General features: G+C 43.2%; 1 protein-coding gene across 13 annotated transcripts in view; it reads left to right on the top strand.

The window, feature by feature from the left end:
* The window catches only part of LOC118362597 (kinesin light chain 1-like), a 34036-nt gene extending 7774 nt beyond the window's left edge, over positions 1-26262 (top strand). For 2 of the 13 annotated variants that reach the window (XM_035743040.2, XM_035743038.2), the window contains exons 2-16: positions 5211-5481; positions 5744-5974; positions 6087-6165; positions 12670-12898; positions 13986-14073; positions 14678-14779; positions 15759-15932; positions 16079-16178; positions 16412-16464; positions 16914-16981; positions 17074-17182; positions 17423-17587; positions 21566-21696; positions 23272-23338; positions 24218-26262. In XM_035743040.2, coding sequence (XP_035598933.1) covers positions 5212-5481; positions 5744-5974; positions 6087-6165; positions 12670-12898; positions 13986-14073; positions 14678-14779; positions 15759-15932; positions 16079-16178; positions 16412-16464; positions 16914-16981; positions 17074-17182; positions 17423-17587; positions 21566-21696; positions 23272-23338; positions 24218-24283 — 1932 coding nt within the window. In that variant the 5' untranslated portion in view covers position 5211 and the 3' untranslated portion in view covers positions 24284-26262. Of the gene's footprint in view, positions 1-5210; positions 5482-5743; positions 5975-6086; positions 6166-12669; positions 12899-13985; positions 14074-14163; positions 14226-14677; positions 14780-15758; positions 15933-16078; positions 16179-16411; positions 16465-16913; positions 16982-17073; positions 17183-17422; positions 17588-18755; positions 18793-20003; positions 20811-21565; positions 21697-21857; positions 22839-23271; positions 23339-24217 lie in introns of those variants that run through there. The other 11 variants (XM_035743041.2, XM_052486327.1, XM_035743043.2 and 8 more) reach the window with 11 other exon arrangements.
* The last annotated feature ends 242 nt before the right edge of the window (positions 26263-26504 follow it).

The following is a 26504-nucleotide window of genomic DNA, read 5'->3' as shown; positions in this document are numbered from 1 at the left end:
GCTAGACAATCTGGGTCCTTTCTTTATAAAATGATCTGCCGAAATTGTTGCCACCCCAATTACTAGCCTGTTCAACCTCTCTTTCGTGTCGTCTGAGATTCCCAAAGATTGGAAAGCAGCTACGGTCATCCCCCTCTTCAAATGGGGACACTCTCTTGACCCAAACTACTACAGACCTATATCCATCCTACCCTGCCTTTCTAAGGTCTTCGAAAGCCAAGTCAACAAACAGATTACCGATCATTTCGAATCCCACCATACCTTCTCCGCTATGCAATCTGGTTTCAGAGCTGGTCATGGGTGCACCTCAGCCACGCTCAAGGTCCTAAACAATATCTTAACCGTCATCGATAAGAAACAATACTGTGCAGCCGTATTCATTGACCTGGCCAAGGTTTGTTGAGATTGATGTGGAAGAACTTGACTGGCCTGCACAGAGCCGTGACCTCCACACCATCAAACACTTTTGGGATTATTTGGGATGCCGACTGCCAGACAGGACTAATCGCCCAACATCAGTGCCTTACCTCATTAATGCTCTTGTGGCTGAATGGAAGCAAGTTCCTGCAGCAAGGTTCCAACATCTAGTGGAAAGCCTTCCCAAAAGAGAGGAGGATCTTATAGCAGCAAAGGGAGCCCTTGATTTTGGAATGAGATGTTCGACGAGCACGTGTCCACATTCTGTTTGTCATGTCGTTGTAGTTGCTTTTTGATGGATATCCTGTAAACCATAAATAAAATGTTCGTAATGTATAGTACCAGTCAAAAGTTTTAGAACACCTACTCATTCAAGGATTTTTCTTTATTTTTACCATTTTCTACATTGTAGAATAATAGTGAAGACATCAAAACAATGAAATAACACATTTGGAATCATGTAGTAAGGAGGAAGGAGTTCCCACATGTTGAGCACTTGTTGGCTGCTTTTCCTTCACTCTGCGTTCCGACTCATCCAAAACCAATTTGGTTGAGGTCAGGGGATTATGGGGGCCAGGTCATCTGATGCAGCACTCCATCACTCCCCGTCTTGGTAAAATAGCCCTTACACAGCCTGGAGGTGTGTTGGGTCATTGTCCTGTTGAAAAACAAAGGATAGTCCCACTAAGCCCAAACCAGATGGGATGGCGTATCGCTGCAGAATGCTGGTTAAGTGTGCCTTGAATTCTAAATAAATCACAGACAGTGTTACCAGCAAAGCTCCCCCACACCATAACACCTCTTCCTCCATGCTTTACGGTGGGAAATACACATGCGGAGATGATCCATTCACCCACACCGCGTTTCACAAAGACACAGCGTTTGGAACCAAAAAGCTCCAATTTGGACTCCAGACCAAAGGACACATTTCCACTAGTCTAATGTCCATTGCTCATGTTTCTTGGCCTAAGCAAGTCTCTTCTTATTATTGGTGTCCTTTTAGTTGTGGTTTATTTGCAGAATTTCGACCATGAAGGCCTGATTCACAGTCTCCTCTGAACAGTTGATGTTGAGATGTGTCTGTTACTTGATCTCCATGAAACATTTATTTGGGCTGCAATTTCTGAGGCTGCTAACTCCAATGAACTTATCTTCTGCAGCAGAGGTAACTCTGGGTCTTCCTTTCCTGTGGTGGTCCTCATGAGAGCCAGTTTCATCATAGCACTTGATGGTTTTTGCGACTGCACTTGAAGAAACGTTCAACGTTTTTGAAATATTCTGTATTGACTGACCTTCATGTCTTTAAAGTAATGGTGGACTGTCGTTTCTCTTTGCCTTTTTGAGCTTTTCTTGCCATAATATGAACTTGGGTCTTTTACCAAATAGGGCTGTCTTCTGTTTACCACCCCTACCTTGTCACAACACAACTGATTGGCTCAAATGCATTAAGAAGGAGAGAAATTCCACAAATGAACTTTTAACTTGGCACACCTGTTAATGGAAATGCATTCTTATGAAGCTGGTTGAGAGAATGCCAAGCATGTGCAAAGGGTGGCTATCTGAAGAATCTCAAATATAAAATATATTTTGATTTGTTGAATGCTTTGTTTTTGGTTACTGCATGATTCCATGTGTGTTATTTAATAGTTTTGATGTCTTCACTATTATTATACAATGTAGAAAAGAGTAAAAATAAAGAAAAGGCCTTGAATGAGTAGGTGTTCCAAAACTTTTGACCAGTAGTGTGCATTTTTATATTTTGTTAAGAAATCAGAATTTAGTGTGTCTGTTAATCCATTGGAACACAATTTGTAAAATATTTTTTTATGTATTTTTCATTCCACCTCTTAAAAAAATAATATATTGGCAGATATAAATCAAATTGTATTGGTCACATACACATATTTAGCAGATGTTATTGCAAGTGTAGCGAAATGCAATATCGGTAATCACTACTTTTGCCTGATCCCTAAAACCTGATCTTTAACCAGGCTCTAATTTAGGAAGTTAATTTCCTTGGAAAGATAACAGCCCCGTGCCTCTCCGTACATGCATCGGCCTACTCTATTTAATTGAGAACACTTGCGCACCTGATCTCGCACGCCCAACTAGGAGAGGAAAAGATAGGCTATAGCCTATCTTTTTAGGAGTGTGATGATTTGCAGGCAGAGACAAGTAAATGGGTAATCAACATTTATTGAAAAGGGCAACACTCGCTCAACATGGTATGTGTGTGTTGCGCCTTTTCAATTATATATTTTTGATTGCACCTCGACTTATGTTGGTTGAGCGCCCTCCACTTCTTTCCATTATTAATATTTATTTACAGACACTGTAGTAAACTATAGCGTAAATTTTAAAGCTGCAATAATGTAACATTTTGGGCGAACTGACCAAATACCTATAGAAATATGAGTTATAAATCTGTCATTCTCATTGAAAGCAAGTCTAAGAAGCGCTAGATGTGTTCTATGTGCGCTAATTCTATGCTTCCAGTTTCATTGAGACCACATATACTGTATAAGAGGTTGGCTCCTGAACTTGAAGCGGCGAATGCTGAGTGTGCGAATAAAGCGACAGAGGTGTTTTTAATACAATAGGAAGGCTAAAGCGGAAAGACGACCGTTTCCAAATAAAACGTTTTTTTATCCCAAAGTTGTGTGTCCTGACTGCCCGCAGCATGACAAATGCAGACTGCGCAGCAATGATTTCTACTTGGAAGTTTGATACAGAGAGATGGTGTTTGTTAGTTTCATGTGTGATTTACGACTCCAGGGGTGTATGTTGTTTTAATTTACCATGGTTGTTGGCAGTTTCTATCAGTGAATAGCGCCTTATATAAACGTGCCATAGTGTTTCTTATTCATTTTAGTACCATAGTGATTGGCTAAAATGAAGAGGACCCTAGGTCAATCCATTTGGTGATGAGGAGGACCATGACTAAGATGAGTCATTCCACCTCAAAAAACACAAGAAAGAGGATTTTGACACGCACCATCTCAGATTGTTCTGAAATCGTTTATGTAGTTAGAAACGGATAAGATCAGCGTTCCCGAAACAATTTGTTGAAATATAATTTGATCTCTGAGAAATTAAGCTAATTAATTGTACCCAAATTGGCCATTTTCATTTACAGGATTCATATCTTAAATAAATATATGACCTAACATTCGATTTGGACCACGATTCTAACCTAACAATGAGTAAGACATGAAGAATAAAATGGTGGGGTTTTTCCCTCCCGTTCAGAAAAATTACTATTTAAGTCGCTTGTATTATTTACCATAAATGAATGTGAATGTATCAAGTTTTGTCCCCTAGATGCTGTTGGTCCTGATACTTTTATTAATTTAGCTGGTCTCTTGTGTTTTATTAAATGGATCACAATTTCTTTGCAACTTTCAGTAGGAAAGCAATAGATTTTGCTCATGATGAAAATACACTAAACAAAAATATAAACACAACATGTAAAGTGTTGGTTTCGTGCTCTGAAATAAAAGATCTCAGTAATTTTCAATATGCACCAAAAGCTTATTTCTCTCAAATTTGGTACATTTCTCCTTTGCTGAGGTAATCCATCCAATAGACAGATGTGGTATATCAAGAAGCTGAATAAACAGCATGATCATTACACAGGTGCACCTTGTGCTGGGGACAAAAGGATACTTTAAAATGTGCAGTTCTATCACAAAACACAATGCCACATATGTCTCAAGTTTTGAGGGAGTGCTGTGTGCAATTAGCACGCTGACTGCAGGAATGTCCACCAGAGCTGTTGTCAGGGAATTGAATGTTTATTTCTCTATCGTTGCTTTTCAAGAATTTGGCAGTAAGTCCAACCTGCATCACAACCACAGACCACATGTAACCACACCAGCCCAGGGCCTCCACATCCAGCTTCTTCACCTGTGGGATCGTCTGAGGGGGGGTGGGGAGTGGTTGCTGAGGAGTATTTCTGTCTGTAATAAAGCCCTTTTTGTGGGTTAAAACTCATTCTGGTTGACTGGGCCTGGCTCCCCAGTTGGTTGGCCTGGCTGCCAAGTGGGTGGGCTAATGTCCTCCCAGGCCCACCCACCCATGGCTGCACCCCTACCCAGTCATGTGAAATCCATAGATTAGGGCCTAATGAGTTTATTTCTGACTGATTTCCTTCTATGAACTGTCACTCAGTAAAATCTTTGAAATTGTTGCATGTTGAGTTTTATATTTTTGTTCAGTAAAGGAAGAGAACATTGAACAGAACAAGGTTATGTCAATAACTACATTTTGACAAAAATGTAGATAGAACCTTCTAGACCCAAGCGCTTGATCTGTCCAGGCATATCTACATTGTCAACACCTCAGCTGGGCTCTGTTTAAACTGACAGACAGGCAGCAGTCAGAGCAGAAGGTCTTCCAATACATCGCCCAGGCACTCCTCTTTCTTTTCTCAAAAGCCCTGCTTGCATGTGTGTCATTGGTTGATAAGCACACTTTGTGCAATAAACCTAGTGATTTTACCACGCAGAAACAGGTACACTGAGGCGCATATTGATTAAGAAATGCTCAATAGATAAGAGTAGGCTGGATGCTGGAAAGGCTGTCTGATGATAAAATGTAATATGCCGCACAACTGTGAGGACGGAAGTTAAGATCAAGCAGAAGTTTATTAGTCTGTAACACATTGGGATACAGCCAGGAGTAAACTGATATGCATATGCATTTAGCAACAGTGAAATAGAGGGCTAGGGTATTCATACTTCTACTTCTACATTTTTAACTAAATCCATTCCTCTTCTGTGTGACTGCTACAGGATGCGTGAGAACATGTCTGCCATGGTGTGTGTGAAGGAGGAGGAGGAGGACCCTGGGGAGAAGCTGTCCCAGGATGAGATCATCTCCAGGACCAAGCAGGTGATCCAGGGTCTGGAGGCTCTAAAGCAGGAACACAACTCCATCCTGGAGGGCCTTCTGGACACGCTGCACTGCTTGAAGCAGGATGACCAGGGAGTCCTGGTGGAGGAGAAGTCCCTCATGATCCGCAAGTCCCTGGAGATGCTGGAGCTGGGCCTGAGCGAGGCACAGGTTAGTACACTGTAGGCTACACGCCTCAGGCTGGGGGAGAGCTCGAGCCCTCTGGGATCTAATCTAATGAACTTTCAAATTAGACAGCTAGATGGAGAACCCACAGGCACCTACCACCTAAATGAACTGTGTCAGTAAATCAGACTACAACCAAGGATTATCCATGAATTATTTACTACTAGTCTTCTCAGTGTTCTTCCGCACCCTTTGGACCTTTTGCCCAGTTGCCTCACCCCTAACCCCCTCGCTGTGTTTGGTCCAGGTGATGATGGCGCTGTCGGGCCACCTGAGCTCGGTGGAGTCGGAGAAGCAAAAGCTGCGGGCACAGGTGCGCCGGCTGTGCCAGGAGAACCAGTGGCTGAGGGACGAGCTGGCAGGCACCCAGCAGAAGCTGCAGAAGAGCGAGCAGAGTGTGGCTCAGCTGGAGGAGGAGAAGAAACACCTGGAGTTCATGAACCAGCTGAAGAAGTACGATAAGGACCTGCTGCCATCGGTGAGTTAACCCACACACACACACAGACTGACTCACACCACCGCATTTAATTTGCCTGGTTTACACTGAATGACAATAACAATCATCTCTCCTCCCTGTTTTCCTCTGTTAGGAGGAGAAGGACTCTGACTCCAGTAAAGAGAATCTGGATGATCTGTTCCCAGACGACCAGGATGACCAACCTCCAGGCAGTGAGTCTTCTTCTTGTACCCATGTCTTTCTCTGTTCCTCACCTCACGTTGCCTCTCCTTGTTCCTACTTCCTACATTCCCTCCCACTCCCTCCAACACATTAACTAGTCCATTTCTCCTCCTGTTGGTCTGAAAGTATGTATCACTATGAGCTTTAAAGTGCTATTAGTCAGAGCTGGTTGAGTGTGGAGGCAGGACAAATGGAAATGGACCCAGTGAGCCAGATCACACAGTCACCAGGTTGGGTTCACTCCAGCAACCAGCATGTACATGAGAGGATCTCAGGCAGAGGGACAACACCCACCGCCCACTAAGCTGGGCATTTATTGACAAATTTAAGCAAAGGGGTCCTACGTACAATATCGTATAATGATCCTACACAGAACCACTTCCAGCAAATGGGTAAAAAAGCATCATTCATCTGCATAAGTAACATATTGCAGGGATTTAAAGGGTACATCTCCAGTAATTGCTCCACCACATAGAGAGCTAATAAGATGCAGACAGGGATATGGAGGAGGGAGAGAGAGAGAGAGGAGCAGGATCTCTCTAGTCCTTTGTTGTGTTTGTATTGGGCTGTTAATACTTTATTTTATTCCAAGTTTCTGCCTGCTTAATGAGCACAATCTGAAGAGCGAGAGGGAACGAAAGAGAGGATCAAAGGAAAGAGTGGGTCGTGCCAGGAAGTTCTCCAGAATGCGGGGGAGGCAAGCGTCAAATGCTCCTGAGTGCGCTCACATTAATCCTGCCCCCACATGAAGCAGAGCTGACTGAGACAGGGCTCTATGTCTGTCTGTGTAGTGTGAAGTGGATTAGACTCTTCTCCTGTCCTGACTGGTACCTCCCTGAAATACTCTTATGACTTAGGTCCCTCTCACTGCAGTGGTGGAGATGGTTTAATTGCTTGTCTCCAGCTACACTAGGATTACATAAGTATGTGACTTTCAATGTGGCACCGTCATAGGATGCCACCTTTACCGTCAAGTCAGTTTGTCAAATTTCTGCCCTGTTAGAGCTGCCCCGGTCAACTGTAAGTGCTGTTATTGTGAAGTGGAACCGTATAGGAGCAACAACGGTTCAGTGGTTGGCCACACAAGCTCGCAGAATGGGACCGCTGACTATTGTATAGACCTTTTTTTTTTAAAGGTCTTAATTTGAAGTTTGTAGCGCATAACAGTTGTCTGTTATCGGTTGCAACCCTCCCTACCAACTTCCAATCTGCCTCTGGAAGCAACATCAGCACAATAACTGTTCATTGGGAGCTTCATGAAATGGGTTTCTATGGCCGAGCAACCGAACACAAGCCTAAGATCACCATGCTCAATGCCAAGCGTCGGCTGGAGTGGTGTAAAGCTCACCGCCATTGGACTCTGGAACAGTGTAAACGTGTTCTCTGGAGTGATGAATCACGCTTCACCATCTGGCAGTCTAATCTGGGTGTGGTGGATACCAGGACAGCGCTACCTGCCCGAATGCATAGTGCCAACTGTAAAGTTTGGTGGAGGAGGAATAGTCTTCTGGGGCTGTTTTTCATGGTTCGGGCTGGGCCCCTTAGTTTCAGTGAAGGGAAATCTTAATGCTACAGCATACAATGACATTCTAGATGGTTCTATGCTTCCAACTTTGCGGCAACAGTTTGGGGAAGGCCCTTTCTTTCATGTTTCAGCATGACAACGCCCCATGCACAAAGCGAGGTCCATACAGAAATGGTTGGCAGAGATTGATGTGGAAGAACTTGTCTGGCGTGAACAGAGCCTTGACCTCAACACCATCGAACACCTCTGGGATGAAATGGAACACCGACTGCCAGCCAGGCCTAATCGCCCAACATCAGTGCCCGACCTCACTAATGCTTGTGGCTGAATGGAAGCAAGTCTCCACAGCAATGTTCCAACATCTAGTGGAAAAACTTTCCAGAAGAGTGGAGGCTATTGTAGCAGCAAAGGGCGACCAACTCCATATTAATGCCCATGATTTTGGAATGAGATGTTCAGGTGTCCACATTTTTGGTCATGTAGTGTAGATGGAGCATAGCTAGTTTTAGGTAGTTACAGTGTAGTGAACGTTTGTTCCTGTCCTCGCATATATGAAGTGAAAAGACCATGACAAGTGACGTGTTTGTGAGTGACCTTTTTGCCAAGCAGCGCTACCTTTTCACGTCTATTGGATATGTTTGGCTTTGCCAAGGGCTGTGACGATCATGGAATTTTGGATGACCGTAATTGGCCAGCCAAATGAAGTAATTAATGACTGTAATAACCGCACTGCATGTGCTGCCATAGAAATAGAATGAATACAACAGGAATTCCCATTCAAGTCAATAATGGGTTGGCAGTTTGTCACGAGTTACCACAGCCACAATGTCAGGATTGGTTATATGAGTGAAGGGAAAGCAGCCAACAAGTGCTCAGCATATGTGGGAACTCATTCCAGGTGAAGCTGGTTGAGACAATGCCAAGAGTGTGCAAAGCTGTCATCAAGGCAAAGTGTGGCTATTTGAAGAATCTCAAATATAAAATATATTTTGATTTGTTTAACACTTTTTGGTTACTACATGATTCCCTATGTGTTATTTCATAGTCTTGATGTCTTCACTATTATTCTACAATGTATAAAAAAGTAAAATCAAGAAAAACCTGTGGTGTTCTAAAACCTTTGTGTATATTGTAAAAAAATATTGCTTTTTGGTCCTAATTTAAGGTTAGGCATAAGGTTAGCATTGTGGTTAGTTTAAATTAAGATTTTAAGAAGTTCCTTTGTAGAAATAGGTGGAGTTTAGCCATAATCATGACTTTGTGGCTGTGCTAACTATTGACAACCTGTCACGCCCTGACCTTAGTTATTTTGGTTTTCTTTATTATTTTGGTTAGGTCAGGGTGTGACAAGGGTGGTTGGTGTAGTTTTTGCATTGTCTAGGTGTTTTTGTCCTGCCTATGGTTTTTGTATATCTATGGGGTTTTAGTATGTCTAGGTATATGTAGGTCTGTGGAGGCCTGAATTGGTTCCCAATCAGAGGCAGCTGTTTATAGTTGTCTCTGATTGGGGATCCTATTCAGGTTTCCATTTTGGTTTTGTGGGTTATCGTCTATGTGTAGTTGCATGTCAGCACTCGTGTTTACAGCTTCACGTTCATTTTGTTTAGTGTTCTTCGTTTAAATAAAGAAGAATGTATTCATCTCACGCTGCGCCTTGGTCTCCTCGTTATGACGAACGTGACACAACCAGAACAGGCTCAACCGCACGAATGCCCGGCAGTCCCGTCTTCAGTTAGCTGTTCATTCCTCACAAAAATAATATAAATATATAGTGCCTTCGGACAGTATTCAGACCCTTTGACTTTTTCCACACTTTGTTAGGTTACAGACTTATTCTAAAATGTATTCAATAGTTTTTTTTCCCTCATCAGTCTACACACAATACCCCATAATGACAATGCAAAAACTGTAAAAAATAATAATTTTGAAGTTTGCTAATTTAAAAACGTATTAGATTTAGGTATTCAGACCCTTTACTCAATACTTTGTTGAAGCACCTTTGGCAGCGATTACAGTCTCCAGTCTTCTTGGGTATGACTCTACAAGCTTGGCACACCTGTATTTGCGGAGTTTCTCCCATTCTTCTCTGCAGATCCTCTCAAGCTCTGTCAGGTTGTTCGGGGAGCGTTGCAGCACAGCTATTTTCAGGTCTCCAGTAGAGGATGACCGATTAATCGGAATGGCCGATTATTTAGGGCCGATTTCAAGTTTTCATAACAATCAGTATTTTTGGACACCAATTTGGTGGAGTTGTATTATTATTTTTTTTCACCTTTTATTTAATCTTTATTTAACTAGGCAAGTCAGTTAAGAACACATTCTTATTTTCAATGACCTAGGAATGGCCTAGGAACGGTGGGTTAACTGCCTCGTTCAGGGGCAGAACAACAGATTTTTATCTTGTCAGCTTGGGGATTCAATCTTGCAACCTTACAGTTAACTAGTCCAACGAGTTGTTACAATGATACTCCCCCGGCTGTGTCCAGGGTCCTGTCAACTGTGGGACCTTATATAGACAGGTGTGTGCCTTTCCAAATCATGTCCAATCAATTGAATTTACCACAGGTGGACTCCAATCAAGTTGTAGTTACATCTCCAAGATGATCAATTGAAACCAGATGCACCTGAGCTCAATTATAGCAAAGGGTCTGAATAATTATGTAAATAAGGTATTTCTGTTTTTTATTTTTAATACATAACATTTCTAAAAACCTGTTTTCACTTTGTCATTATGGGGTATTGTGTGTAGATTGCTGAGGATTTATTTATTTTTAATCCATTTTAGAATAAGACTGTAATGTAACAAAATCTGGGAAAAGTTAAGGGGTCTGAATACTTTACGAAAGGCACTGTATTGTAATGGTTTTCTTCTGGGGAAAGAGAGGCGGACCAAAATGCAGCGTGGTTAGTTTTGTGTATCTTTAATAAAGATGAAAGTACAACAATCTACAAAACAAGAACCGTGAAAAAACCAAAACAGTCCTATCTGGTGCCACAAACACAAAGACAGGAACAATCACCCACAAAACCCAACACAAATCATCAGTTCCCAATCAGAGACAATGACTAACACCTGCCTCTGATTGAGAACCATATCAGGCCAAACATAGAAATAGACAAACCAGACACACAACATAGAATGCCCACCCAGCTCACGTCCTGACCAACACTAAAACAAGGAAAACACGCACGAACGATGGTCAGAACGTGACATGTATATACATACACTCAAAGGCCGTTTTATTAGGTAGACCCATCTACTACTGGGTCGGACCCCCCTTTGCCTCCAGAACAGCTTGAATTCTTTGGACATGGAAACGTTGCTCAATTGGTATTAAGGGACTTAACGTGTACCAGGACAATATTCCCCACACCATTAGATCACCGCTGTGCCATTGACACCAGGCAGGATGTGGCCATAGACTTATGTTGCTTATGCCAAATCCAGACTCTGCCATCAGCATGACACAACAGGAACCGGGTTTCATCGGACCAGGCAGAATTTGCCCGTGCTTAGCTCCATTCCGTTTCTTTTGTATCCTGAAAAACTCCCAAGTCCTTAACGATTACAAGCATACCCATAATATGATGCAGCAACCACTTTGCTTGAAATTATGGAGAGTTATACTCAGTCATGTGTTTTATTGGATTTGCCCCAAAACATAACATTTTGTATTCAGTTTTTGCAGTATTACTTTACTGCCTTGTTGCAAACAGGATGCATGTTTTGGAATATTTTGATTCTGTACCGGCTTCCTTCATTTCAATCTGTCAATTAGTTCAGTATTGTGGAGTAACTATGTTGTTGATCCATCCTCAGTTTTCTCCTATCACAGCCATTAAACTGTAACTGTTTTAAAGTCACCATTGACCTCATGGTGAAATCCCTGAGCGGTTTCCTTCCTGTCACACAACTGAGTTAGGAAGGACGCCTGTTTCTTTGTAGTGACTGGGTGTTTTGATACACCATCTAAAGTTGAATTAATAACTGCATCATGCTCAAAGGGGTATTCAATGTCTGCTGTTTACATTTTTTCCCATCTACCAATAGGTGCCCATTTTTGCGAGGCATGGGAAAACCTCTATGGTCTTTATGGTTGAATCTATGTTTGTTTGAAATTCACTCCTCAAATGAGGGACCTAACAAATACTGTAATTGTATGTGTGGGGTGCAGAGATGAGGTAGTCATTCAAAATGCATCTTAAGCACTACTATTGCACACTGTCCATGCAACTTATTATGTGACTTGTTATCAAATGTTCAACTGAATACTTATTGACATTTCAGCTTTTCATTTTTAATCCATTTGTAAACATGGTATTGTGTGTAGGCCAGAGACACACACAATCTTAATTTAATCCATTTTAACACAACAAAATGTGGAAGGGGGTGTGAATACTTTCTGAATGACCCTGTGTGTGTATATTTATTTTGACGGTTATTTTATTGTCATGACGGCCTTCATCCGTAACCGTCGGTTACACAGTAATTGTGCCAGCCCTAGCTTTTCCATGCTTGTCGATAGAATTTGTCATTCCTGTCGCGAACTTGCCAACAGTCTTAGCTCTATGGAACACCTGGGATCATTTGTTACTAGAGAGACATTTTTGGTACTTTGGGTGTGGTGGTGAGGGTTATTACTGCAGAGGACCACTGCTTCTTCAGCCCATTGGTCCTCCTTCAGAGTCAGTACAGAGCTGTGGGCCTCGAATGAGAAACCCAATCAGGTGATTTCCAGACCTCTTGCTTATAACACACACACCTCAACCGTACATATTTTCACACAATCTCTCATGCAGTGATATGAGACATTTGGATTGTTTCCCGACCCAACATACTTCATATGTGCCTGTACAGTGTCTCAGTTTCTCCACTCTACCAGTAATTTTGTGCGTGCGTGCATGTGTGTGTGTGTGTATAGTTTATGTTATGTTAACCCCTCGCCCCTCCTCCTCTGTGTGTCTCCAGTCCAGCAGCCCCACGGTAGTGCAGCAGCAGCCGCCGCCCAGCAGGGTGGCTATGAGATCCCGGCTCGCCTCAGGACCCTTCACAACTTGGTGATCCAGTACGCCTCCCAGGGCCGTTACGAGGTGGCCGTGCCCCTCTGCAAACAGGCCCTGGAGGACCTGGAAAAAACATCCGGACACGACCACCCTGACGTGGCCACCATGCTCAACATCCTGGCCCTGGTCTACAGGTCAGCCTGGGGAAGGGGCTCTGGGGTGGGGAGGTGGGTCGTGGTGGTTGGTATTGGCTGTGGATCAATTATAGTCAATATACACTGAGTGTACAAAACATTAGGAACACCTTCCTAATATTGCATTGCACCCCCTTTGCCCTCAGAACAGCCTTAATTCATTGGGGCATGGACTCTACAAGATGTCGAAAGCGTTCCCACAGGGATGCTGGCCCATGTTGACTTCAATGTTTCCCATAGTTGTGTCAAGTTGGCTGGATGTCCATTGGGTGGTGGACCATTCTTGATACACATGGGAAACTTTTGAACGTGAAAAACCCAGCAGTGTTGCAGTTCTTGACACACTCAAACCGGTGCGCCTGGCACCTACTACCATACCCTGTTCAAAGGCACTTCAATCTTTTGTCTTGCTCATTCTCCCTCTGAATGGCACACATACATTCCATGTCTCAATTGTCTCAAGGCTCAGAAAGTCCTTCTTTAACCCGTCTCCTCTCATTCATCTACACTGATTGAAGTGGATTTAACAGGTGACATCAATAATGGATCATAGCTTTCACCTGGATTCACCTGGTCAGTCTATGTCATTCCTAATGTTTTGTACACTTGGTGTATGTTTGATCCTGATTCGACAAGATGTCAGCTTGTATAGTAAGAATTGTCAGCTGCAAGTTCTGGGAAATGGGAAGAATCATTGATTGCAATGCATGTTTTTAAACCTGACAATACTTAATATGGGTCTATCCAAGACAAAACATTTGTCCATAGCAAAGCGTTGTGTTGGACAAAATGGTTATTTATGTGGGGAGAGACTTGGTTATGATCCCCAATGTTGTCAAACTTGTACTTGAGACCCCGTGGCAGTGATGTAGTCAAGTCACTAAACCTCGAGGTCGAGTCCGTGGTGTCCGAATAATTTATACAAGTTGCTTTCCAACAATATGAAAATCACGACTTTAGTCCGAGTGAAGTCAGAGTCCTGGACTTAAGTACTACAACACTGCCCTGTGGTAATAGGCCTCACTGTCAGAGAAACCACGGTAACATGCCCCATGAGTCCTCTCTCTTTTTCTCTCTCCTCTATCAGGGACCAGAACAAATACAAAGAGGCAGCCAACCTGCTGAATGACGCTCTGGCGATCAGGGAGAAAACTCTGGGCAGGGACCATCCAGCGGTGAGTGTGGTTTCTCATCACTCTGGGTCTCAGCAGTATTTCTGTAACCAGCCAGCCAGGAAGGTCCACTAACTGTGCCGACCTCAACAGGCTTGTGACTCTGACTCTCCCTGGACCTCCAGTTCCCTCAGTGCACACTCAGAGCAGCAGAGGTTAGGCTCTCTATCACCCCCTCGTGTCTGTCACATGTGGGCCCCAGACCACCCTAGTCTAAATCAAAGGTCACTGTGGGTCCCTCTGTGGTCTCAGTGGTCTGGTGGTCTGAGTGAAATGCACGTGGTGGAGATTCATCCTGCTGATTGGGATATAATTAAATAGCAGTAATCACTTCGTGCCTCCCCTCTTTGTCTTCCTCTCATCTGTCGGTTACACCTCTAATTGGTTAAATTCACCAGATCAGTTGCACTCTGCTGCCGTGGTTGAGCTTTGTGGACAGTCAATTATACATGCACAGATGATTTAAGGCTGTCCTAAGAGTGTTTTCTTTCTATTTCTGTGTGTGTGTGTGTGTGTGTGTGTGTGTGTGTGTGTGTGTGTGTGTGTGTGTGTGTGTGTGTGTGTGTGTGTGTGTGTGTGTGTGTGTGTGTGTGTGTGTGTGTGTCAGGTGGCTGCTACACTCAACAACTTGGCCGTGCTCTACGGGAAACGGGGGAAGTACAAAGAGGCGGAGCCACTTTGCAAGCGGGCTCTGGAGATCCGGGAGAAGGTGGGTCAGAGGGCGCTGGTCACTACAAGGCATTGTGGGAATGGAGTGCTAACACTGCAGAACGCTCCTGATTCCCGCTCCTCTCCAAATATATCTTGCTCAAGTTTCAAAGAACTTTGCTGTTCCTTCGAAAGTTTCCTCTTAGTCAAACACAACTTTTTATACTTATTTTCTGTCTATATGTTCTCCCCTGCATTCGCTCCCTCCTCCCAAGCCTCCCTATAAGATTTGTGTTGTTCAAAGAGGAACTGTGACTTTGGAGAGAGTTAAGTCCTGGGAGGGTTCATTATTTTTGGCTGCACAAAATGGGATGCTTATAAAGGAGAAGCTCAGCAGTCCTGGAGATGCAAAGTGCAGGGTCTCTATTTATCCATCTCCCTTTCTGTTTCACTCTCTCCCTTTGTGCCTTTTCCTCTCATTCTCCCTCTGTGCTAAGAATGACACGTCTACTTCCTCTGTGATGTCGTCTGTGCTAGAGCTTAAGGACAGCGGAGACATTTTATTTATATTCTCCACTTCTTAAACTGATGATAAAGCTCTCTCTCTTGAGCTTAGAGATATGCCACCCAGCTTTCGGCAACAGAGGAAGGAAGAAGGCTTTGCTGATGCAGGAGGAATTTTCCTGCAGTTCTCTCTTTTAATAGCAAGCGCTTTTCCCACTGTGTGAGCTGCCTCAGTCCTTGGTTTATCCCCTAGGGATGAAGATTAGGAGGAGGAGGGAGGGACTCTCTAAAAAGTTCCCCAGTAACATCGTCTGACTTCACCCGCCTATCTAATGGTCCAGCCAGATCACATAAAGGACAGAACTGAGACTATTATTCTGTCCAAATGAATGGTGATGGGGTCTCTTTCTGTTGTTATAAATATTCCCTTTTCATCCTTTCACTTTGAGATGCTTTGATTAGCGTGAACCATTCTTGCTTTATTACTCACTGTTTTGTTATATTAACATGGCCTCCCCCCATCTTCTCCTACCCAGGTTCTGGGTAAGGACCACCCAGATGTGGCCAAGCAGCTGAACAACCTGGCCCTGCTGTGTCAGAACCAGGGCAAGTACGAGGAGGTGGAGTACTACTACCAGCGGGCCCTGGAGATCTACCAGACCAAACTGGGCCCTGACGACCCCAACGTGGCCAAGACCAAGAACAACCTGGTGAGAGGGTCACATAGGGGTTAAGAGATCACTGGCTTTGTGTGATGACTGCACATTTTAGAATGAGTTATGAGAAGAAGAGTTTCTGACGTTTTGAAGGTCATATTCTTACATATTCATATTCGCTCTCTCTCATCCTATCACAGGCGTCCTGTTACCTGAAGCAGGGGAAGTTCAAGCAGGCTGAAACTCTGTACAAAGAGATCCTTACCCGTGCACATGAGAGGGAGTTTGGCTCTGTAGACGGTAAGACACACACAGCAATCAAGTATCGTCTGTCGTTTGATGTAAAGGTGAATGTTTTCACGCTGCTGTCATCATTTTAGTTGAAAAGCTTCTGAAAACAACAGTGACCTTTCAGTTAATTGTTCTAATGGTTTGAGCCAGACCATACCCTGCTGTCTGCCTGAATGTCAGTCAATATTTTCTTTTGACCTGCGTGTGTCTGATGGTTGGACGTTGTTTGTCTCTGACTGCAGACGAGAACAAACCCATTTGGATGCATGCAGAGGAGAGAGAGGAACAGAGCAAGGTGAGAGAGTGTGTGTGTGTGTGTGTGTGTGGTGTGGATGATGGAGAGTCCACTTTCACTAAGAGCCATGGTATTAGTCACTGCTGATGCTGTGGATTAACTTTCACAACTGACAGGGGAAAGTGTTTCCGTCACGGTGTGAAAGGTTTATCGATTTAGACGGCTGTAGAAGAAATCGTGACCGACCGTAATCTCTCAATTTACCACCACTAAACACTCATGTATTTTGGTGCCGCATTAACGATCTCTCAAATCAGCTCATTTCATATTTTCATATCTGGTGTAATCCAAATCTCCTTTCATGGTTCCGTGTCATTTTTCAAGAATTAGCTGGAATATTTAGGCTGTTAATTAATGACCAACCATTTTACTATGGTGTTAGATTTCTGTCATTAGCGTTTCAAGTCCTTAAATCCTGACAACTGATGGATGTGGTGGTTCATCTCTAGGGAAAGCAGCTGGACGGCTCCCCGTTCGGAGAGTATGGAGGCTGGTACAAAGCCTGTAAAGTAGACAGGTCAGTATTAAGTATGGAAACTATAGTGGTATGCCTATGGTCCTGTATGTGATTACATTAGTTCATGATGTGTTTTATAATGTCTGCCCCAGCCCCACAGTGACCACCACCCTGAAGAACCTGGGCGCCCTCTACAAGCGGCAGGGTAAATTTGAGGCGGCAGAGACCCTAGAAGAGGCCGCTATGCGTTCCAGAAAACAGGTGTGACCACTGTCCTCTTCTGCCACTTACCTGCCTGAATAATAGATTTGCCAGCCCAGGGTCATGTGAAACCGGGTATGTGAACAGACTGGAGGAGAATTGTTGGTCCAGCTGTCTAAACTGAAATACTAGCAGGTCTTGGTTTTCATCTGTTGTAAACCAATCCATAACAAAATCCAACACATGATGTGATGTTGATCACTGAAAGTGTGTGTGTGCGTTTCCTGTCCACATGGCCAGGGTCTGGACACGGTGCACAAACAGCGTGTGGCGGATGTTCTGAGTGAGCCAGAGGCGCGGGAGAAGCAGTGGAGCCGTGAGAGCCTGACCTCCGACGCCACGGTCAAGTATGAGAGTGGCCCGGACGGGGGCGAGGAAGTGAGTATGAGCGTGGAGTGGAACGGGGTAAGTACAGTACACAGCCCAGGCCACACACAGTGAGTAGGAAGGGGTACAGACACACCCCTTAGATCCTCCAAGAGAAAAGCCCAATTGGGATGGAAAATATTTGATATGATTGGCTTTGTGATTAATATCTCATCTGATTTCTCAATTTGCTTTGAAAACGTCTCTTGAAATGATCAATGTTAAGATTATACATTACAATTGATGATTTATTTAATCTACTAATGAGCAGTGAACAGTGGCTTCTGTCAAGGAGGATATTACTGAACATTTAAAGTTATTTCGTACCTACTCTTAAAGTGCATATCCTCTACAACTTGTCAATTATTTGATGAGGACTGAGTTGCCAGTGGTAACCTTGGTGGTAAATGTCCTAGATTCTATATGATTCCATATTATTTGCGTGATAGCTAAGGTTATAATGCTGATTGACTGTCTGGCCAGTTTGTAGTTATAATCACCTCCTCTGTTCTACACTAATGCTTCTAGTCTACACTCATGCTTATAGTCCTCAACTGAGTGAATACTCAAGCTGCTTACATAAAATTACTTATCAGACCTTTGTGCCAGCAAGTTACTGTGTCTAGTATAGAAGCCATATGTTTTGTATGGTTCTATTTTGTTTTCAGCAAACAGTATATTGCACACAACAAACTCGTCCTTTCCATGCATTACTCTGACAACTGTATGCTATTCTCACTGGCTCTATCCGATTACTGCAGTAAAGTCCTCTTGGTCACAGCATATGTTTGCAAAGCACACCACACTCTCTGCTGTAGTCTGCTATTCAGAACTATCCTGCTCCCATAGCAACAGTAGCCGTAGTGCCCAAGACAACCAATCAGCATCTCCTCCTTGGAGTCCCCTGCCTGCCTGGTGTGCCCTCAGCTCAAGGCTCCGGGGAGACTGGGCTCAGGCACATTCGTAACCTGTGTTCTCCACTGTACTGCTCACCTATCGGACTGTCTCAGTCAGACACTAACCTGTGTGTTAAACAACACCTCTGTCGCCATGGTGACTCATTCATGTTCTCATCACTACTGATGCATGTGGGCTCTGTACTGTACATCTTCAATGTCCCTCTGACACTTCCATCATGTGTGTTTGTGTTTACTGTACTGTCTGTACTCTATGTGCCTCTCCTGCCCATTGTGTGTGGGGCGTGTAGTGCTGAATCCTCTGTCAGACACACATAGTACATACTGGTAAGGATGGATGGACAGACTTAAACATGTATGATGATTGTGATTATTACCAGCCAGAGTGGTGGGACAGCGTTCAACCTGTACAATCTGTCCCATTATTCTAGCTGATTCTGAGTGTGTATTTACTGTCTGCATCCCTTTGTCTGTGCATGCAGTGCTGTGGTGGGCTAACTTGTTGTTTCCTCTCTGAGTAAAACCTGTACTACTGTGTGTGTGTAAGTATGATTTAAGTGTGCTAGAAGACAGACTGTTCCCCAGACACAGTATCTCTCCAAGAATACCCCTTTCACTTCTGCTTTGTTTGGGTGGGTTCTGTCACCCACTTTAGTCCTGTTTTCCTTTTGTTAGTCGTCTTTTTGGGGTTTTCCGGAGCTTTGATTTGATTTGCCCATGGATGAGCCTCAGGTCCTCTGAACTTGGCAGTGGAAAATGGCTGATGGCTTCGTACAGGGAATTGACTCATGTTTATTATAGAAACCTAACTGGGTTAGAACACACAGGCAGTCGTTTTAGTTTATTTTGGGGTTATAGTCAGTCACATTGTTGGTTGTTTTGTGGATTAACTTCACCGTTTTTTAGATCGGCTGAATTGAGCCTGTTATATTCATTAACTATAGTTCTATTCATTCACTTTCCAAATTACACAACTACCGAATTTACCATCATGACCAGGACACTGGTTAGCTCATACTGGCTAGGACCTCAGTGTATTGAGAGATACTTTAACTGACAATTTAGGCTCTGAGGTCATATGAGCAATTCCAAATCCATGCTGCCTTTGTGTCAGTTGGATGCACTTGATAAGGGATTCAAGTGACATAAGGACTGATTTAATTCACTCCTCAATTAGTTTTTAGGCTACTGTTTTTACTTTACCCTTGGTCCCTGGATTTGTGTGGTTGCTTATAGTTTCCTTTGCCCTATAAATCTCTTTAGCTGTTGCTAATTTTGAGCGCTGATGCCTTCTGCAGTTGTAAAGCACCGCCACAGCCCTACCTGGAGAAATACTGTCTCTGTAGGGGAAACACTGGCTGACCTCTGCTGTCTGTCTGACTTGCTCTGCTTTCCTTCTCTTCCTCATTTTCTCACTTTACTCTACCTCATCTTCATCTGTTTTTCAATAACCTCTTCTGCCTCTCTTGGTATTCCTTTAATTTGTCTCCCTCTCTCTTTCTTTTTTCCTCCCTCTCTTCACCCTGTCTGACCGGCAGGCATAATCCCAGATGCCTTGTTGTGCTTCTAAGTACTTGTCTTCTGCATGACGGACGCCAGCTCGCCTGCCACCCCTCCAGCTTTGCAGTTGTGTCTTCTCTTCAGGCTCTTCTCTCCTCCTCTGGGCTGTCTGTCTGGTGACTCTACTGGGCCAAGCTGTCCCTAGTTCTATCCTCCTATCCACTGTCAATGGGACCAGGGGGGCTGGGCTCTATGTCTCAGAACCAAACCAAGCCACTCCTGCCTCCTGCCATTACCTTATCTTGCTCTTTGCTGTACTTAAATACTCTGTCTCCTCACTCTATCTGTTCTATCTCTCAGTGGGGTATGTGTGGTGTTGCGTTTCCAGCATTTACTAGAAGTAATGATGCATACCGGTCTGCTTTTGCTCGTAGTGATTTAACTAACATACTGTGAATTCTATGAGTTGGTGGCATTTATCATCATCCCGTATGCTCCCTCAGAGTACCGTGGTGGCTCTAGGCTGCTGTCGAGTTTCTTTAGTAGTGTTTGATCCTATGCTCCATATGGTCCTATTGATGTCAAACTTAACGGTGTTGTCATGTCCTGATCAGGAGGGAGTGTCAGAAGACAATGCAGCTCCTGTGTATACAGAGCCAGATGGTGGGAGGGGATGGGGAGTGTAGAGGGGGGGTATAGGACAGAGGAGTGGGACATGCCTCACTCTGCAGAGGGGAATCTGGACACTTCTCTTCATGGCTCCTACTAATCTACTCTGTCCTGTCTGTGCTTCTTATAGTATGTATCTCTTAACTTCTAATAAAACGTAAGTCTTTGCTCACCCACATCTTTGCCTGTAGCCTCTTTGTGTGCTCTCTCTCTTTGTGTGTGTGTGTGTGTGTGTGTGTGTGTGTGTGTGTGTGTGTGTGTGTGTGTGTGTGTGTGTGTGTGTGTGTGTGTGTGTGTGTGTGTGTGTGTGTGTGTGTGTGTGTGTGTGTGTGTGTGTGTGTGTGTCTAAATCTTGATGGTAGAGGTCAACTCCGGGACCATGGTAAAGTGACCCGTCCTTTTCCTTCTCTTCTCCATGGTGGTGTCCTAGTGGACAGGTCAGAGGTTAGGGGTCAGAGCTGTGTGAATAACCACAGAGGATGAAAAGCTGTTACTCCAAGATCTGATCAAACATAGCAGGATGGATATTGCTACCTTGAATGAATAAAGCATGAAAACCTTTAGAAGGAATTTACATTGCTCTGCTCTGTTGACCCAAGAGAACTATTGTGAGCATAACTTTATACAATGTTTTTGAAGGGCTTCTCTAATTTCATTATAGCATCATTTCTGAATAGCGCACGGATGAGGCCGACATGTTTTGTCTCAACAGAGAGTCTAATCGGATGCACATGCAAAAACAAGCACATGCACAGTCCATCACATATGCAGACAGAAGAAGTTGCTCAGCCAATTCTCTGTATTTTGATTGTGTGCGTGCGTGCATATCTGTACTGTGTGTTGGTTTGTGCAACTCTGCATGCATGTTTGTCTCTATCTGTGTGTATGCAAGATGTGAGTGTGAAAGTAACCCTCTGACCTCTCTCATCAGGACGGTTCCGGCTCTCTGAAGCGGAGCGGCTCCTTCAGTAAACTCCGTGCCTCTATTCGCCGCAGCAGTGAGAAACTGGTCCGCAAGCTGAAGGGCAGCAGCACACGGGAGTGGGACCCCAAAAACTCTGGGTAACTATTCTCCTCACCTTTGACCCCTTCATGCACAGTTAGTTAAATAAAGGTTACAATAAAGTTTATAAATACAACAAATATTTTTTGTATCTAACCTTTATTTAACTCGGCAAGTCAGTTAAGAACAAATTCTTATTTACAATGATGGCCTACCCCAGCTAAACCCTAACCCAGATGTTGCTGGGCCAATTGTGCTCCACCCTACGGGACTCCCAATCATGGCCGGTTGTGATACAGCCTGGAATCGAACCAGGGTCTGTAGTGACTCCTCTAGCACTGGGATGCTGCGCCACTCGGGAGCCCCAGAAAAGACTAAGCCACCCTGCTTCTGGAGGGATCTCTACTCTGCTGTGGGTTAACTCTGGTGTAACTCTGAGTCCTGTTTGGCACAGCTAATGAACTACTGGGGGTTGCACTAACTAACACATTCAAGAGCCTGTTACTTGTGTATTTTCACTGTCATACACTATGAATGCCACATACTGTGACTGGTACAGACTTTTACTGGCTCAATGTCACGCTCTAGAAACAGGGTACTATTCCAGACTACAGTGCCTGTGTGGATATGTCCAGTGAGGGAAGTGCTTTGAGCTGACAGGCAGAGCAAGTCGGACTGATTCTGAAACTACAGAGGACTCTGACTCCTCGTGCCTCAGTCAGCAGTGAGCTTCTCTATTTTATGTCCTTATAATTTGTATAAAAAGTAACATCTGCTTTAAAAATAATAATAATTGTTTTTCCACAAAAATAGTGAACTAGGCCATTATTAAAAAATACTCACATACACACAACGCAAAACAACTTCCCGCGGCCATGTGTACACAGAGTACTCTTAATCAGCTGTGAGAGACAATCTGGCCTAGAGACAGGACTAAATAGAGAATGATTAAGAGCTCTAGATGACCAAACTACTACTAATTGCCTGCTTTGAAATGCCTGCATATGAAAGCCATATTTTATTTGTTTTCCTTTTTTCACAATTTTTAAACTACAAGGTGCAAATATCAGTGTTTTTTTGGTGAATTTATTTTTGTCTGCATGGGCATTTTGTTTTACTTTATTATTCTAATACATATCTATGCTGTGTTTTTATTTCTGACTAATAAACTTTTCCAAGTGAATGGCTACTGCATGCCTCATCTGTTTGTTGACATTCTGTTTTCTGACTCGTTTTCCTCTTCTGCTCTTTCTATCCCTCAGACCATTTTAACGTTCCTAACTCTTTATCAATGACGATTTAACCCCATTATAATGACCTTTCTAATCTAGTAGAGCGCCGTATCAATAGAATTCAATGAACCGAATACTACTCCCTTTAATCAATTTGTTGTCACACTCTCTTCAACTTTTGTTAAGTGTGTCCTTTAACCCATATGTTATGATTTAGCTCATAGAGATGGCTTTATGTATTTGTGTCGGGGCATTGTCTGAGGAAACTAACCCGTGAGTGAGTCTCATTTTTGTTATTAACCCACATACCATCTTCATGGGCCACATGTCCCTCTCCTCACTCTTGACCCCTCAACCCGGCTCTCACTGACATCTCCTTGCATGCCACTGTTCTGGGTGCAGCATGAAGCGAGCCAGCTCACTGGGTGTTCTAAACGTGGTGGACAAGGCTACCGGAGACCTCTACCAAGTAAGGAGCCTAACTGTCTCTCTCGCTCCATCTTTCACGTCACTCAATCTTTCCCCATTTTTTTTCTGGGTCTCTTCTCCCTCACCATCCCCTGTGTTTATCTTCCTCCCTCTTTCTTACACACTATCTGAGACTTTATGAAACAACAATTCCCCAATGGTCCTCTTGGTTGTGATCTGTGGTCAAGCTGTCCCTTGCCCCTGTCCACCTGTGCAGTCATCTCAGAAACTGGTCACTAATGTAATGACTAACATGTTTCTCATTGTGTGTACACTAATCTATAAGCCCTTAGTCACAACTCACAGTAATGAATGATGTGCACAGTAAATGTAGGTAATTATACCTTCTGACGGTTGATTTATGTGGCTGCAATGAGGAAATTAGACTTAAGGTGAACCAGGTATAAGTAGTCTGTAACCAGATGATCAACAGCAACCATTCAAAATTCTACTTGCAACGTTCTACATGAATTGACTCCAATGTTAATCCTTTTATAAACTGACTGCTATCGATTGTTCACCACGATAAATCTGACTGGATTTATTTGAGAATATGCATCACTGGACCACGGTACCATTCTACATGGTGGGATATTGGTTCTGCCAACCTACCATACGATAAGGGTGTGACTGCAGAATACAATAGTGCACCAGATTTCAGCATATTGGCATCTCATTTATATTGTATACTACATTCCCCCAAATACTTAAACAGTAATCAATCATGAACCCTTCATGTCTGTATTCCATATTCAAGCAAAACAGACCTTTTCTCCATGGAAATGTGAAGGATATTTTGTCTGTAATGTGTACATGAACTGTTTCTCTTTAGTTCTTCAACCTATTCTGAACCCTATGCCCTCTCTGCTGCCCACTCTAGGAGCGAAATAATCATCTGAGAAAGAGTCGTGACCTGAGTGCCAGCCACACTGACCTGGCGCATTGAAGGTCGAAACTCAGAATGTTCCAGTGGAGAAGTGACAGAGGTCATGGGGTCATTCTCCTAAACAACCCCCTCCATGTTGTAGGTATACAGCTGGCTGCAGTACGTAGGTTTCACAATCTCATTGCACTTTGATCTCATCACTGGTTTGCTTAGGTGTTTTCATTGAAATGTTTTCTCTTTTTTTTCTATCAATATATGTCGAACAACGTGAGATTAGTTTTAATGAACGACAAATGTATAACGCGAAGTCAAGTGTAAATGCGTGTGTGTGGATGCAAGTATGCACCTATATTTTATAGTTAAGTGCTCAAATGAGAGAATGTTCATTTTTGTATTTTCTGTGTGTGTGGTTGCTTTGTCCTACCTTACCTCCACAGATCTAAATCATTTGGTTATCACTTGAATGGAATATGTGAGCAGTTCAGGAGGTCCCAATAGGGTACTTAACTCTGCTGTCTTACCCCCTTTCATCCAAATTCATGTCCTGTGTGTTCTTATTGAAGTGCTAGATGTGCTTGTTGTATTACGTTTTATGTTTTACATTTGGGTTGTGTAAATTATGGTTTATTTTATTTCCTATGCTGATCTGGGGAATCTTATTTCTTTGTATCAGAGGTCTTGAAATGGATAGCTCTGCTTCTAGTTTCATGATGTTACTGCAATTTCAAGAGACTGCTCAAAATGTATGTGAAGTTATGAGTCAGGATCGTTCTGTTGGCACATTAAGTATATCTGGTGGATTTCTCAGGATTGTCACAGAACAGAAGATGGCAAGCGAAGCTAGTTTTGATATACACTGACTGCACTAGATATTTAACACAAGAACCTGTTACAATCAAATGCATTTTCCAGTAATAGCATAAAAATATTGTTACAATCTGGAGTAAAGACATTGTTTACTAATTTGTACCAATCTGTTTCTGTATGTTGAATCAAGAGTAAGACTGATGTATAGAGTGAAATTAAGCTGAAGTACTTGGACTCAAATATCCAACCAAAAAATTCAACAAATGTTTTTATTGATCCATTATAGGACTTGCTGTCACTCCCACATTTACATTGTTTTACTTTGTTCTCAAAACTTTCAAGTTAACATTTGCTCGTTTCCGAAGCGTGCCTTTTTTAGGTCCACAGACATGATCCTACTGACATGGGTTTGGATTGCTTGTTGGGTGGACTGTTAATGTGGTCTGTTGATGGGGATGTGTAATAGCATTCTCTTATGTAAGGAAGGTGACTGTTACATTTGACTTCAGACATCATAGACCCAGGAACTTCCCCAGTCCCTCACCAGGATGACTTAAAGAGGGGTGAAACATGACTAATTAGGGTTAAATTGACCAGACCGGTTACACTATCCAAGGAACAGGACCTATTTTTATGATAAACAAGCAAGTTGTCATGAGCAGAGGGAACCATGGAGTAGTGAGTAATTTGCAAGTAATCCTATGAGCAGTGGTACAATGGCTGTGTTTACACAGGCAGCCCAATTCTGACCTTTTTTCCACAAATTGGTAGTTTGGCCAATCACATCAGATCTTTTTCAAGGCTGATCCGATTGGTCAAAAGACCAGTAAATAAAACAAATATCAGAATTAGGCTGGCAGTGTGAACGCAGCTTCTGAGTCACTTGAGGTGGTGCACAGAATCATGGAGAAGGACAACACGCCCTGAACTAGTGAAACACTGCTGGGAAATGTTAATGATGACATCACCCTATTATTTGTGACACAGTCAATGCACCAGACTTTCCAAGTTCACTTTTTTTTGTTTGGGGTTGGGCTTGAGTATGTTTGGAGATGTCCTGGGCTAGACTGTCAATAGGAACACAATTGGTAACTATCCAAACTTCCAGACCCTTTCGCTTAGGATGACTGCTGTGCTGGCTGGATCCCTTTAGCCTGAACTGTGGTGAAGTGTTTGTCCTGAGAAAATATATTATATGGTATAAATTGTTTGAATAAAACTATACAAATGTTTTTCTTAGTCTCTCTATCATTCTTTGGTCTGATAAATGAGCATGGTCACGGAGCAGAGCATGGCAGTGGAGAAAGGAGAAACACAGGAGAATTATTGTTCTCTCAGCGCCCCCTACAGGGTATTTCATAGGATTTTCATTAAATCCAACGACTATCTGTAATCATCATACAAACACTTCAAAAGTGATCATGTTTTAGGGAATCTAAAATCTTGAATGAGTCTTGAACAAATAGAAAAAATA

This window comes from Oncorhynchus keta, chromosome 29 (genome assembly GCF_023373465.1).
Source record: "Oncorhynchus keta strain PuntledgeMale-10-30-2019 chromosome 29, Oket_V2, whole genome shotgun sequence".
In the NCBI taxonomy this organism is placed as follows: Eukaryota; Metazoa; Chordata; class Actinopteri; order Salmoniformes; family Salmonidae; genus Oncorhynchus; species Oncorhynchus keta.
The sequence above is the reverse complement of the archived record's forward strand: the minus strand, read 5'-3'. Positions and strand labels throughout refer to the sequence as shown.